Below are 15,827 nucleotides of genomic sequence, written 5' to 3'. Positions count from 1 at the left end.
ACATTTAAGGAATATTCTGAGTACTGAAATAAAGGCTGCAGCTTTTAATTTTAAACAAAGAGCCAGGAAGAGACAAGGAGTTGATCTGAGCAACGGGAACTGAACTACACAAACTGAAGAAGGTGGCTGGGCACGTGAGTAAAATTTAAATAATTTTTGACTTTCACATCACTAAGTGGAAGGATGAAATGTCTAACTTCTATTAGAAGTAGGTTAAGAAAGAGCAAGATAAAATTAAATCAGTTGCTGATAACTGCTGAAACTCATCAAAAGCATTATACTGGTCATCAGGTGGGATATAGAAACTTTCCTTAAGATGCAAGAAACTGGTAATAACTTTTATTCTTTGAGTAATTACATTTTTATGAAGGAATCTGTACTGACAGGGTTACTGGCATAGTCTTGATTGCTGTAAGTTATCTGCTGCTGAGGACAGACCTGCAGGCCATTCAGGCCACCATTAAAAAGACACCAACAGATTTTTTACAAAGGTGTAAAAGCAATTCAAAGAAGGAAAGATAGCCTTTTAAACAAATGGTGCTGTAGCAGTTGGACAGTCAAGGGCAAAAGGATGACTTTCAATTTGAACTCAAGCTTTATGCAAAAACTAACTTAAAGGATTATGGACTTATGTAGAAAACATAAAAGTGTAAAAATTTCAGAAAAATAGAATGTCTTTTGGATCTAAGGCTGGTTCTTAAATTAGGCATCAAAAAGCTCAATGCATACAAGAGAAAATTAATAATTGTACCTGATCAAACTATGAAACTTTTGAATTATGAAAAATTCTGTTAATAGGATGAAACATACAAGCTGAGGACTGGGAGAAAATATTTGCAAACTACATATCTGACAAAAGTCTAGTATCTAGTAGGTATAAAGAACTCTCAAAATTCAACGGTTTAAAAAAAATCTCATTCTACAGTGGAAAAAAGACATGAACAGACATTTCACAGAAGAAGCTACACAGATGGCAAATAAGCACATGAAAATATGTTCAGCATCATTAGCTATTAGGAAATGCAAATTAAAACCACAATGAGGTATCACTGCTTATCTCTTAGAATGGCTAAAATGAAAAATAGTGACCGTGGTAAACACTGGCAAACCTGTCAAGAAACTGGATCCATCACACACTGCTGGTTGAAATGTACAGTGATACAGCTACTATGGAGGACAGTTTGGCAGTTTCTTTTAAAACTAAACGTGCCATTATCATAGGACTCTACAAGTGTACTACTGAGAATTTACCCCTGAGAAATAAAAACCAATGTTTGCACAATAACCCATACACAAATACTCATTATAGCTTCACTATAGTGGCCCTAAAGTAAAAATAACTGAGATGTGCTTCCATAGGTGAATGGTTAAACAAACGGTGGTACATCCATATCATGGAATACTTATTGGCTAAAACAAATAAGTGAACCATTGATGGACACATGACTTGGATGGGTCTTTGGGTTATTATATTGAATAAAAGCCAATCCCAAGGTATTACATATGATATAATTACATTTAAATACTGCTTTTTAAATGAAAAAAAATGGAGCGATGAATAGATTTAGTGACTTCAAGGATGAGGATTGGATGGTTAGAGATAGGGAGGGAGATGGCTTTGGTTATAAAAGAGCAATGTGAGGCATCTTTCCAGGGATTCAACTGTTTTGTATCATGACCGTATTAGTGGATACTTGAACTTGCACATGTGATAAAACTAAAATTAAATACTCATGCAAACACACACATATAAATGAGTACAAGTAAAACTGGGGAAATTTGAGTAAGAACGGCAAATCAATATCAATATCAATATCTGGATTGGTCTAGCTGGTACTATAGTTTTCAAAATGTTACTATTGGAAAAAGTGGGTAAAGGATGCTTGGGACCTTTCCATGTTATTTATTATAAGCGTGAATCAATCTACAATTATCCCCAAATTAAATCCTTAATTAAAAAATATACCACTAACTAATGGCAGGATACCAGCTTGGTTACATTCAGCATACTTAGGTGGAAATATGGAGTCAAGTGACTTTGGTACTCAGAGTGGTCCATGGGCTTGTAGCTTGGACGTCCCTTGGGAGCCCCACTCCAGAATGATGGAATCAAATCTACATTTTGAAAGATCCTCAGATGATTTATGTGCATATTAAAATTCAAGAAACATTGTTTCACAGGAGTAGTATTACAGATTTAAATGCTGTAAGCAGCTCTACTTTTTTTAAGCTTACACACCCTTTCTTTTTTCTTGAGGAAAGGATAAAAAGTTCTGTTTTCCCCCAGAAATGCTATATGGGTCAATATGACACCTGATTCTCACTAAACTCAATGACATGTCCTCTATTTTGTTCTTTTTGGGAAGAATTAACTGAAGCCCAGTTTATCTGATTGAAAAGCCAGGCATGCAAACAGGTGACAGAAGGTTATAAACAAATTATAATGGAACTATAGAAGAAATGGATATAATTAGAACTAAATGGTTGCTCATCTTTAAAATGTGAATATTTTGATTTTAAGAGGTCAAACTAGCCTTATAAATGAATATTTTCTCTGAAGAAGTGGAGAATGTTCAGAGTATATGGAATACAACTAAATGAGAATGCAGCTATCTGAGTTCTATTTTAACAATATGTGCTAGAAGACGAGTCTGCTGATATTTAAACTGAATGACACGAACTTTAACTTAGTTTGCTCAGATGTAAGGTAATGCTGATTTTACAGAGGAGAATAATATGATAAACTATGGGAAGTCCTTCTGAATCTTCAGGAGGACAATGTAGGAAACCACGAACACCATCTGGTACTGTGACATAAATTCCCAAAGCTTTTTCAGGGAGGCAGACCACTCTCCTGATGAACATTGTCATCAAATTTTATAGCCAGAATTACTTACCATGTCTTGTGCAAATTATTTGTATAGTCTGTCACATAGTGTATTACACTGAATATTCAATTCAAATGCCCTAGTTTCTGAAGGGCATGACAGCATATAGCGGTAAAACTTACTCATAAATCATATGGGCATGGTTGAGGGAGCTCACCATTTGATCTATTTGTAGTCAGCGCAGATCTCGGATGTGCATCGCAGATTTTTATGTAAATCAGGAACATCTATAGTCATATAAATTTGCATCTGCAACTTGATTTCTCTTAGTGAATGTGACAGAATCACCCTCCTAGCTATGAGCAAACTGCAGAAACAATGTAAAAGAGATTATTTCCTTAAAGTCTTGCAGACACCCTATGGCTCTGTTCTTTTTAATTTGATATTTGTGAAGAAGAGGTAATTGTCAGCAGAACTGTGCATGAATCCTTTTGCAAACCAAAATTTTTATTTGGCTTTTTGGCAGTATTGTGAACACAGGGTGTTTTGTGATGGCTGAGAGGCTGGGTTTACTATGTGTCCCTTCATGCTGCCTGTCCCTCCTCCTACGACTTGTCTCCTTCTTCTTCTGTATTAGGGACTGAACCTAGGGGCATTCTACCTATGAGTCACATTGCCAGTCCTTCTTATTTTTTTTTATTTTGAAACAAGGTCAAAATAAGTTGCTGAGAGTCTTGCTAACTTGCTGAGGCTGGTTTCAAACAGCATCCCAAGTACTGGGATTACAACATGCGCCACCAGTATGCCTGGCTCTGGTACCAGGTTCTTAAACTTTTTACTTGGGTGGTAAGATATTGGTGGCCACAAAGGCATTAAGAGGGAGAAGAGTGAGACAGAAGGTCACAGCACCACAGCTAGGGGTGGGTATGTTCTGTTATACTCATTAACACTAGGTATTTTTATTTGCTTGTGCGCAAGGGAAAGTCAAGAGTTGTAGTGCTGGAAACTTATACAAAGTTTAGGTATTGTTTTGTAAAAAATGATAAAAAATTATGAACATAGAATATTTAGTTAGGGACTCTGAAAGTTTAGCTCTATTAGCTTTATAAGAAAGTCACCTCTGTAGGTGTTTAAGATGCATTCAAAACAGTTCAATGCTTTAAATCCACCAGCCAGAGTTACCACTCCACACTCACTAGATAGCTATAATTTAAATAAAGGGGAAGTAAATGTTGGCAAGGCTGTGAAGAAGTTGGAATCCTTGTCCCTCATCAATCATTGTTGATGTATAAGATGGTTCAGTCTCCATGGAAAAAATCTGGCAGTTTCTCAGAAAGTTAGCCATAAGAGGGGACAGTGGCTCACACCTATAATCCTGGTACTTGGAGGTTGAGACAGGAGGATTGCAGAGTGTGTGGTAACTTTAGTGACACTTTGTTTTAAAATAAAATAATGCTGAGGTGTAGTTTATAGGTAGAGCACTCCTGGTTCTATCCCCGATGCCACACACACACACAAAGTTAACCATAGAATTATGATATGACTCCAAAATTCTATTCTTAAGTATCTATCCAGAGGAGTAGAAATCATGTATTTGCACAAGGACACATACACACATATTCATAATAGCAATATTTGTAGTGGCCCAAAGTGTAAAATTTCTCAAATGTCCATCAATGGGTAAAGAAATTGTAGTATATACATATAATGAACTATGATTCATCCATAAAAAATGAAGCTGTGATACAGGCTTCACCACAGACAAAACTTGAAAACATTATGCTAAGTGAAAGAAGACAGACATGAAAGGTCAGATATTATATGATTCTATTTATATGAAATATCTAGAACAGACAAATCAATGGAGAACGACTGAAATATTGATGGACAGTCACCAGGTGCCAGGAGGAGCAGAGACTCAGGGAAAACTGTCTTATTGATAAAGACTTTAGATAAAATGTTTTGGAAGTAGACAGAGGTCTTGGTTGCTCAATATTGTGAGTGTTTTAAATGCTACTAAATTGTTCACTTAAAAATGATCAATTTTCTATATTTGGCTTTTGACCAGTAGCTAGTTTCATAATGCCAGAAGACCTTGTTCCACCCCAAATTTTTAGTTACGCAGGACAAAGTTATATGACAGTGAACTTAGTTCCAAAAAGAAGAAATCAAGTGTTAAGTGAGTAACTATTGTGAAGTATCTTACTATGCTAAGGTCAGTTACCTTACTTGTTTTTGAATAATTTGCTATTAAAATGCCCTCTGTATGTTAAACCAGGTCCAGAATTGTGCACCATTCACAGTGAATGATTCAAAAATGTTCAGGCAACTTTCAAAAGCAAATGGGCTTGAGCTGGCTGTGAAAGGTAGGTGGGCTCAAGTAACAAAGACTGATCTGTGGGTAATTAAAAAAGTAGACAGAAGCCTGGGCACACCAAAACTGATGATAAGTAGAGACATGTTTGGGATGGTATATTTGTCTTTTTGTTTTTTTTAATGTGGAAGACTTTTAATCTCAAACCCAAAGTAACACACTCTATACATTGTGTGTTGATCTTCAATATGTTCTCTGAAACTACAGGGCATGAATTTAACCTCTCTTCCATATAATGAGTAGAAGTAATCCAAAGACAATCATTATTTTTCTCCCATTGTGAGCCTTCGATTTCCAAGAGACCATGCCATCGAGGATGTTTTGGTATCCTTGTTATCTTTCTATGATTGTGGGCTTCTTTCTGTGGACACTCTCCATCTTGCCAGAGTTCCTTTTAGGAAGAGATGCCAACAAAGAAACAGGATGTTGTAGATAGAGTTGATTAACACAAGTAAGAGTGTTAATCAACACACATTCTGAAGTCAGATTATCTGTTGTTGTTTTTAAGTTAATTCCCAGTGTTTGTTCATATTGAGTTCCTTTCCTCAGTGGAATCTTTTATTTCTAATGTGGCTCATTAGCAGTCTACAGTAAAAAATGACTGAGTACTTCAAAATATTAAGTATAAAGTCTGATTCTTTGTTCTATTCCCATTAGCATTCCCTGTGTGACACTTAACACTTTTTTAAGTTGGTGCAATGTAATCATATATCTTGATGAAGTTCAGGTTGGTAGAGGCGTACATACACACAGCACTCATTGAGCCCTCCCCCAGTTCTTGCCCCATTACCTCGCCCTCCCTTCTTCCCATGCTCAGCATAGCAATTGGCTTTGATAAGTTTGTGTATGTGCAGCATGTTCATTGAGATATTTTCCTCTTCCCTCCTCTCATTTCTCTCAGTTAGGTCGCCTTCTTCACTCATCTAAGGTTTCCCTTCCTTTGTCTGGAGTCCCTCCTGTGTTCCATTTTTCTCCCTAGCTTCTGCTTATTAGGGAGAACATCTGACTTTTCACTTTTTTAAATGACTAATCTCACTTAGCATAATGTTCTCCAGTTCCATTCACTTCCCTGCAAATGATGTAATTTTGTTCTTTATAGCTGAGTAAAATTCCATTGTGTATATATCCCATAGTTTTGTAATCCATTCATCTGTTGATGGACATCTTGGCTGATTCCATAGTTTGGCAATTGTGAATTGTATAGCTATGAACATAGATATGCATGTATTAGTTTGGTAGTTTGGTTTCCATTCTTTTGGGTAGATACCCAGAAGTGCCATTATTGGATCACATGGTAGGCATATTCTCATTCTTCTGAGGTTCCTCCACACTGTTTTCTAAAATGGTTGCACCAATTTGCAATCTCACCAACAATGTATCAGAGTTTCTACTTTTCCACATCCTTGCCAGCATTTGTTGTTGTTTGTGTTTTTAATGACTGCTATTCTAGTTGGAGTTAGGTGATATCTCAGCATAGTTTTGATTTGCATCTCTCTGATCGCTAATGATGTTGGGTATTTTTCATATATTTATTTTTGCCATTTGTATTTCTTTATTTGTGAGGTGTCTATTTCATGTGGCCATTTTTTATTCAGATTATTTGTTTTCTTAGCCATGAGTTTCTTGAGTGTCTGTATATTCTAGATATTAGTCCTTGATTAGGGGAGTAGTTGGCAAAATCTTTTCTCATTCTGTTTACTCTCTGTTGAGGTTCTTTGCTGTTTAGTTTGCTGCACAGAAGCTCTTCAGTTTAATATAATTCCACATATTGCTAACTCATTTTAACATATTGAAGCCAAGTATGGTGGCACATGCTTGTATTCCTAGTACTTGGGAGGCTGAGATAGGAGGATCACAGGTTCGTGGCCATCCTCAGCAATTTAGTGAGGCCTTCTGCAACTTATTGAGACCTCGTTTCAAAATAAAAGAATAAAATAGGACTGGGGTAGAGCTCAGAGGTAGTACACCCTTGCGTTGCATCCGGATATCACACCAAAAAAAAAAAAAACTGAAAAAAAATTGAAGAAGATCTTAGAAGATGAAACGACTTTCCCATGCTCTTGGGTAGGCAGAATAAATATCATCAAAATTGCCATTCTTCAAAAAATGGTTTACAGATTCAATGCAATGCCCATTAAATTAACATGATCATTCTGCACAAATATAGAAGAATCAATCCTTAAATTCATTTGGAACAACAAAAACCCAGAATAGCTGAAATAGTTGTTAGCAATAAGAACCATATAGAAAGCATCACAATAATTGAATTCAAACTATACTACAAATCCATAGTAATAAAAACAGCATGCTGCTGGCACAAAAGCAGACACATAAACCAAGGCAGGAGAATAGAAAACTCAGAAACAAACTCACACACTTTAGCCAATTGTTTTTTGAGAATGGGACCAAAAATTATTCAATGGAAAAAAAAAACAGCCTTTCTAACAAGCAGTATTGGCAAAACTGGTTGTCCATAGGGAGAAAAGTAGAAATAAACCCCTTTTTCTCATCCTGCACAAAAGCCAATTTGAAAATTAGACCAAAGACCTTGCAGGTACTTGAAGAGGGCATAAATAAACACTCCAATACTTAGGCATGGGTAAAAACTTTCTAAGCAAGAACCCAAAGACATAAAACATTTCTTTATAGAGGAGCCAGTTTCTATGGTACATGCCTATAATCCCAATAATTGGGAGGCCAAGACAGGAGTTTTGTAGGTTCCAGGCCAGCATGTGGTAATTTAGCGAGACCCTGTTTCAAAGACAAGCAAACAAAAATCAAATGGTGACAAATGGTGTTGTAGCTCAGAAGTAGAATGTCCCTGGTTATCTATCTATCTATCTATCTATCTATCTATCTATCTATCTATCTATTTTTGTGGTACTGGGAGTAAAACTCAGGGGATTTTCTACCTCCAGGCTATACTCTCAGACCTATTTTATACTTTATTTGGAAACAGGGTCTCACTAAGTTGCTCAGAGCCTCACTAATTAGCTGAGGCTGGCTTTGAACCTGTGCGATCCTTCTGTCTCAGCCTCCCAAATTCTGGGATTACAAGTGCACACCACCATGCTCAGCTGAATGCCCCTGGTTTTAATCTCCAGTACTGTAAGAAAAAAATAAAAAAGTTTCTTTATATGGGAAAAGCTAGTTATCCCACAGATATTAAGCTTAACTTGTTTCTTTTTTTTTTGGGAATTGTATATACTGTGTATTAAGTCTTAACTTACTAAGCTTGTTTTGTTTCCTGAAGTAGATTTAGATTTAATTAATTAATTAATTAATTTGCAGTACTGGGGATTGAACCCAGGGGCATTCTATCTTTGAGCTACACCCTCAGCCATATATGTATATGTATATGTATATGTATATGTATATGTATATGTATATGTATATGTATATGTATATGTATATGTATGTATGTATATAATTTTAAAACAAGGTCTCACTAAGTTGGGCAGGGCCTCACCAAGTAGCTGAGGCTGGCTGTGAAACTCCTGTCTCAGCTTCCCAAGTACTGGGATTACAAGCATGCGCCACTATGCCCAGCTGAAACAGATTTAAATGATGCAGTGGTTGTAGTGAGAAAAGGGGAGAATTTTAGATGTAATATTAAGAAGTTGGGATTTTCAATGTGGGAGATAAGGAGTTGAAGACAAGTAAAGTATTAAAAGGGTAAAATCCTGGGCCATAGAATACATTTGGACTCCTTCACAGTTTAACATTGGATTATCTTGGACCCTAGAAGTTTACCATTAAGATTTTGAAGATAGTTTTTCAGTGGGAAAATGCTTTCCTTTTCTTACTTTTTTTTCTCTCGGACTTTTATGTTCTGGGTGCTTCTCTCTACCCCACCCTTCCTACTAATCGGGAGCCTTAATGTTAATAAATATTGGAAGGCTGACAGCAAACCTGAGGCCTTTTACTAATTTGGATGTATAATTTATTATCCTGGAAACTGTGTTTATTTTTTTTTCTCAGGTAATTACAGTTGTCTTACAATTAGTGATCAATAACTGGAGAGACAATTATTTGTATATATTTTTACATTTTGAAAGTTAATGAAATAAAATATGCCTGCAATTTGATTTTTTTCTTTCAAAAACATAAATCTTAAGTTGTTCATAATTTAGTCATTGTTTTCTACCACCTCTATTACAACTTACATATTGGGAATTATAGCAGAATTTAAAAATCATCTTCATTATTTCCTCATATTGTTGCAACAATTAATAATTTATATATAGATGACCTAGTTCCAATGTTACAAATAAACCCTAGAATTAAGAGTAATGAATTTTAATATGTTGCACATACATCCCCTTTCCAATAGGCCTTTCATTAGTACTTATGGATTCTCCTTGAATATTATCTATGATGCCGACCGAGAACGAATAACGTCCTGACATTCACAGCAATCATTCAAATGAAAAACTGCTGAAAGCTACCAAGTCTTTCATTGTCTGAAAGCTGCAGTTAGTTTGGATAGAAATTTAATTCCCTATATTTTCATCCTTTTGCTGAATTTATAGGGTTGTCAGAGTATTTTATTTGAACAATGCTCATAATCTTCCAACCTCAGCAGGTGGTGAAGCCTTTAATCTTTTCTCTCAGACTCCTTAAGAGGAGAGTCAACTGGAACCAAAAATACACTTTTTCTCTTCTCCTATTTTTATTCTACTTCTCCACTCCTCTCCTGCCCTCCCTTTCCCCCTTTCCTCCACCTCCGTTTCTAAATCACTCTCTTTCGTTCTTTCTCTTCTCTCTCAGTCTAAATCAAGCCACATCTAATAGCAAGCCCCTCATAGGAATTTAACATGTCCAGTTTCTTTTTTAATAATAGAAAACACTTAATTGCTATAAATATTTTATTGCAACTTCAAAAAACGAGATCTAGAAGTTTCCAAATCAAATTACTTAAACATAAAGCAACATCCTCTGAGACTATGCATATATATGTATATATGTATATATTTGTGTATAAATATGTATATATTTATGTGTGTGTGTATGTGTGCACATGTTACTGGGAGATGGATTGAAATTAAGGGTATTTTGCTTCTCAGCTATACCCCTAGCTCTTTTTAGTTTTGCTTTGAAACAGGGTCTAAGTTGGTCAGAATCTCTCTATGTTTCTGAGGTTGGCCTCAAACCTGTGATCCTCCTGTTTCAGCCTCCAAAGTACTAGGGTTATAGTTGTATGCCACCATGCCTGGGTGCAATATTTTTTATTGATTTAGTTCACTTAACTAATATATATATATATATATTAGTTAATATAATTAGTTAATATATTTGTTATATTTATATATGTATAATATATATACATACACACACACACACACACACACATATATATATATATATATATATATATATATATATATATATATACACACCTGAAACTCTTTGTGTGTCTGTGTGTGTTTTCTTGATGATCAGTGTTGAACTCAATTCTGAGGCATCTGTACACCTTAGGAATTATTAAAGTATACTGCCTTACATTTTTAAATATTTATATTTTCAGCACTATTTAATTAAATAAATAGAATTTTGCCCTAGGAAATTTTCATGATGAATGTTTTAGCTAGTTATATTTTAATAGTAGTTATGATAAAAGTTCTGGAAGTTTTTCTTAGAATAGGACTTCTTTCTCAGATGTTATATTCTAATTACAAAGGATCTCTCAGTTACAATTTAAAAATTAAATTATTTAAACTCTAACATATTTTCCTCTTCTATTTCCAGTACTCTCAAGTAATGATATAAATCGATGCCAGTGGCCTGAAAGTAGATAAACTGGTAGACTCAAAAGAAAGATATGCTTGAATAATTCTTAATTATGATTATTAGCTTTTGAATAATTATATTAAGTGTAGCTTAAAATATCAACAATATTACAAATATCGAATCCTAGTTTCACTAAAATTCTTGCCTCCCCAGCCCAGAATGAATGCTTTATTTTTGAATACTATGATAATGTAAGAAAATAATTTTTTTCTATTTTTGTAGCTATGAGCTCATCATTCTCCAAATTAAAATTTTTTGCATGTAGCATTTATCTCTTCTTTTAGATTCAGCTGTTCCTTGATTATAGAAAAATCTCTTTGGCAAGGAGAAGGATAGAAAGTATGGACTAGAACTTCAAATTTTAAGTCTAACATGGTAAAATGAGATGACATTGGTAATATCACAGAATTCATGGGATTTAATTTCTTTTAGTGTTGAACTGTTCCCTGAAATACACATGTGGTTCGAAACACTAATAATAATCCACAATTTTTGTGAATTGGGGCACAAAAGGTCAGTTTTGGAGGACATCTTACAAGTCTTCTAATTCAGTTCATCTTAAGCAGTCTTCTTTGGTCATATATAGACAGAGAGCCACCCAGTTTTTGAAGATGGGCCCTCTGGGACTGCCTAGGACATTTAAAAGATTAGAAAACCAGGCAGATCACAGTGTAATAAGTAAGATACTGGACAATCATTACCAGCTGTCTCGTGGAGGATTTTAATTTTCTACACTCAGTAAGTAGATAACCCCTTGAAATCAACTATTGACAATGTAGTATTTTTGTTAAAGATTTTACTATGAATGATCATAAGATTTTAAAAAAATTTTTGAGAATAAGTAGTAATTTTTGAAGATGTAAAAAAGACAGAAATATTTGGGGGTTTATTATAAAAATCACCACTAACATTTTGGTGCATATTCTTTAAGTCTTTGATTTGTAAATAGGCTTGAAAACATATTTGAGTTAGACAATACACACAATTCTGCAAGTTCCTTTTTGGGGAGGGATCTGGGGATTGAAACCAGGGGCATTTGACCTCAGAGCTACACCCCCTGCCCTATTTTTATTCTTTGAAACAGGGTCTCACTAAGATACAGAGGACCTCACTAAGTACCTGAGGCTGTTTGCGAACCGCAATCCTCCAGTCTCAGCCTCCGAAAGGTTGGGATTACAAGTGTGCACCATGCCCGGTTTGCATGCTCCTTTTTGTCATGAGCAATTGAACAAGTTTTGTTAGAATTTTTGCAGAAGGCCTCACTAAGTAGCTGAGGCTGTTCATGAACCTGCAGTCCTCCTGTCTCAGCCTCCCAGGTAGTGAGATTACAAGTGTGCACCACCACACCCAGCTTGTTATGAAAATTTCTTAGTGAGCATTTTAATGACTGTGCAATACCACACTTAATGTATATTAACACAACACACTTTTTTGCTTCTATTGTATTATGAACAGTAAAAAAGTAACTATTTTTAAAGCCTTCTGAGATAACAGAGGAAGCTTCCTGCTTGAGGCCAGAGACAAGTGCATCCTGGTTCTCTGGTTGTATGGACATCTCTGTTGTCAGTGTGTGTGTGTGTATGTGTGTGTGTGTGTGTGTGTGTGTGTGTGTTACTGAGGGTTGAACTCAGGAGCATTCTACCTTGGAACTATACCACCAGGCATTTATTTATTTATATATGTCTGTCTGTCTGTCTGTCTGTATGTATGTTTTGAAACAGGCTCACTGGGTGAATCTTGCTAAGTTGCTGAGGCTGGTCTCTAACCTGCTGTGGTCCTACTGTCTCAGCCTCCCAAGTACTAGAATTACAGGCGTGAACCACCACACCTGGCCCTGTTGTCATCTTTGAAGGCTGAGAGGATCATTCTATAATTTGTTCTACAGTTTGGCAGAACCAATGGGGGGGCAATTTTGCTTAAGGCTTTGCTACATTGTTCTATGATTGGGCATTTAAGATGTATACACATTTTTGTAGTATAGGTATAAATATTCTATTAATATAGATATTTCAGTATCTTCATTGCATCTTTGACCATGGGAATTTTATGAGTTTCAGAACATTTAATTAGGATATATTTTTCTTTTTCTTTTTTTTTTTTTTTGGCGGTACTGGGGTTCCTGGAAGCCCTTCTATCTCCGGGCTACACTTCCAGACCTATTTTATATTTTTTATTTGGAAACAGAGCCTGGCTCTGAACCAGCGCGATCCTCCTGTCTCCGTCTCCCAAGCGCGGGGATTACAAGCGTGCCACCACACCCAGCCTTAGGATATATTTTTCAAAAAGTAACACTGAAGCCGGGCATGGTGGTGCACACTTGTAATCCCAGCATTCGAGAGGCTGAGACCAGAGGATCGCGGTTTGTCAACAGCTTCAGCTACTTAGTGAGACCCTCCACAACTTAGTGAGACCCTGTTTCAAAAAAAAGAATAAAAAATAGGGAAGGGGGTATAGCTTAGAGGTCGAATTCCTCTGGGTTCTATCCCCAGGCCCGCAAAATAAACAAACAAACAAACAAACAAACAAGCAAACAAACAAATAAAAAGTAGCATTGAATACTTTTGGGTGTGGACTGTTCTAAGTATCTTGGTACTGCTGATGGTTACCAGGAAGTACTATTAATATTTGAGAACATCACATACCATGAACATTTGCTGAATGTTGTTTGGAAAGCCCTCACTATGCTCAACACTCTGATGGCTGCCTTGGCCCCAGGACCGCTTTTGCATGGCATCCTCATGAGCCTACATGTGGACCTCGGAAAAGTCTGCCATCTGCACTCACATTGCCTGCGGTACGACAAAAAGTCCCAAGGATTTCCTGAAGGAGTTTCTACATTATTCTACTTTGTTAGAATAATAAAAAAATGTATAATAATGTGCAATTTACGAGAACTTGCACCTGCTTCATGAAACCTCATAACAAACCTTTGAGGCTAATGGGATTATACCCACGTTAACAGGCGAAGGTATCTTATGTAAGCGCTACGGTGTTTCCTCCTGGATCTGAATTCAGCTCTTTTCATTGTATTATGCTGCTCTCCCACAAAAAATCAGGCACTCAAGTTTTTTTCTTTCTTTCTTGAAACCGTTTTCTTCATATCTGCTTCCTTTTTGAGAGATGCAAGATCTAATCTTTTATTTTTTAAACAGCTGATGTTGGTTGTACTAATCTCTTTTTCACAGAATCTTCCAGAATTGTTCCTTTTCTGAACAGAATAGTTTGCTAGAAAGTTGGGGTGAGAGAGTGCCCAGGTTTCCAAACCATTGTCATTCACCAGTCGAGGTCAGTTATGTGCTTCTCTTGGGTGTTCCTGAGACACTTGGAGCCCATTAGATCACCTTGTTCAACACACTCCAGCTTCTCCTCGCTTTCCTTGCTTGCTCTCAAGCTGTCAGTGTTTGTTCCCAGCTGCTCCTAGGGAGGTGGCGTTTACTGGTTCAGTCTAGAAACCTCGATTTTATCCTTGAAGAACCTTCCATCAAACTCCCTGGGACCATGTTTGGTGACCTTCCCATTTCAGACATTAAGTCTATAGTTTCCTCTCTAGACACCATACAGGAAAACCTTGGGTTACTCAAGTGTCTCCCTCACAACCCAGTGTGAGGATACTGGCCCCAAAGGACTTATAATTTGTGTGTGTGTGTGTGTGTGTGTGTGTGTGTGTGTGTGTGTGTGTACTGGGGATTGAACCCAGGGGCATTCTACTTCTGAACTACATTCCTGGCCCTTTTTATTATTTTGTTTCTTGAAACAGGTTCTCATTAGGTTGCTGAGGGCTTTGATAAGTTGCTGAGGCTGGTCTAACCTGTGATTCTCCTGTCTCAGCCTCTCAAGTACTGAGATTCCAGGCGTGGGCCACCATGGCGTGCTTGGGACTTGTAATTGTAGTGAGCATCATTTGGTTGCTCTCAAGGTGCAGGCCTGCTCCTATACTTTTTTCTTTTTTTTTTTTTTGGTGGTGCTGGGGTTCCTGGAAACCCTTCTACCTCCGGGCTACACTCCCAGACCTATTTTATATTTTTATTGGGAAACAGGGTCTCTTAAGGCAGCGAGGCTGGCCTCAAACCTGCGTGATCCTCCTGTCTCCACCTCCCAAGTGCGGGGATTACAAGCATGTGCCACCATGCCCGGCCTGCTCCTACACGTTTAAGTGACTTTTCTCTCACTTGCTAATTGCTGGGTTTGAAGTGTGAAGTTGTACCCCTTTTCTCATCTTGCTGTATAGGCTTTCTATGAGTTCTGTAGGTGTTAAGCATTTTATCTGTTTATTGTGTCTCTGTTCTATGTTCTTAATACTGGGCAGTTTTTATTTTTAACTAATCTACTTATTCACATTTGCTTCTGTCATTTCTTTCCAGCTTAGAAAGTTCATCATACTTTGTAAATATCCACTTTAATTTTTATACAATTCATAAACATTGATTTTTAAAATTTCACCTATCTGAAATCTGTTTGGATCTTTGGTATCCAATCAAAGGCTAATATCCCTTTGCTTCTTTTAGGTTTACTGCCCAACACAGTTTTTTCAATGATCTTTTCTTTTCTTTTAATTTTAAGATGTCATCTTCATTTTCCTTTAATGTGTTTATTCTTTTTCTATTATTTAGATTCACACTGAAGACTAATTAACCCTTCACATACATTCAAACATACATAGCTTTGTTAAAGGGATTTTTTTTTTCTTTCTATTTGCGGACATGGTCAGAATGGAGTGGGGGAAAGACTGTATGCATCATGTTGATAAAGAGAGCTTGGAGCTGGAAGGAGAAGACAATGAGATATTCATGGCAATTTGCTTTTTTCCCGGAATAGGAATTTACTGACTAAACACA

The 15,827-nt window shown here is 36.5% G+C and overlaps 1 protein-coding gene across 1 annotated transcript in view; it reads right to left on the bottom strand.

Moving 5' to 3' along the window:
* The window catches only part of CNGB3 (cyclic nucleotide gated channel subunit beta 3), a gene marked incomplete at both ends in the record, with an annotated part of 160,428 nt that overhangs the window by 110,003 nt on the left and 34,598 nt on the right, over positions 1-15,827 (bottom strand). The window contains one exon of the mRNA XM_080694751.1: positions 14,270-14,409. Within this exon, the coding sequence (XP_080550877.1) occupies positions 14,270-14,409 (140 nt within the window). The remainder of the gene's footprint in view (positions 1-14,269; positions 14,410-15,827) is intronic.

The sequence above is a fragment of the Muscardinus avellanarius genome (genome assembly GCF_963383645.1).
Source record: "Muscardinus avellanarius genome assembly, chromosome: 4".
NCBI lineage: Eukaryota > Metazoa > Chordata > Mammalia > Rodentia > Gliridae > Muscardinus > Muscardinus avellanarius.
Note: the sequence above shows the minus strand (reverse complement) of the source record. Positions and strands in the feature narration are given on the sequence as shown.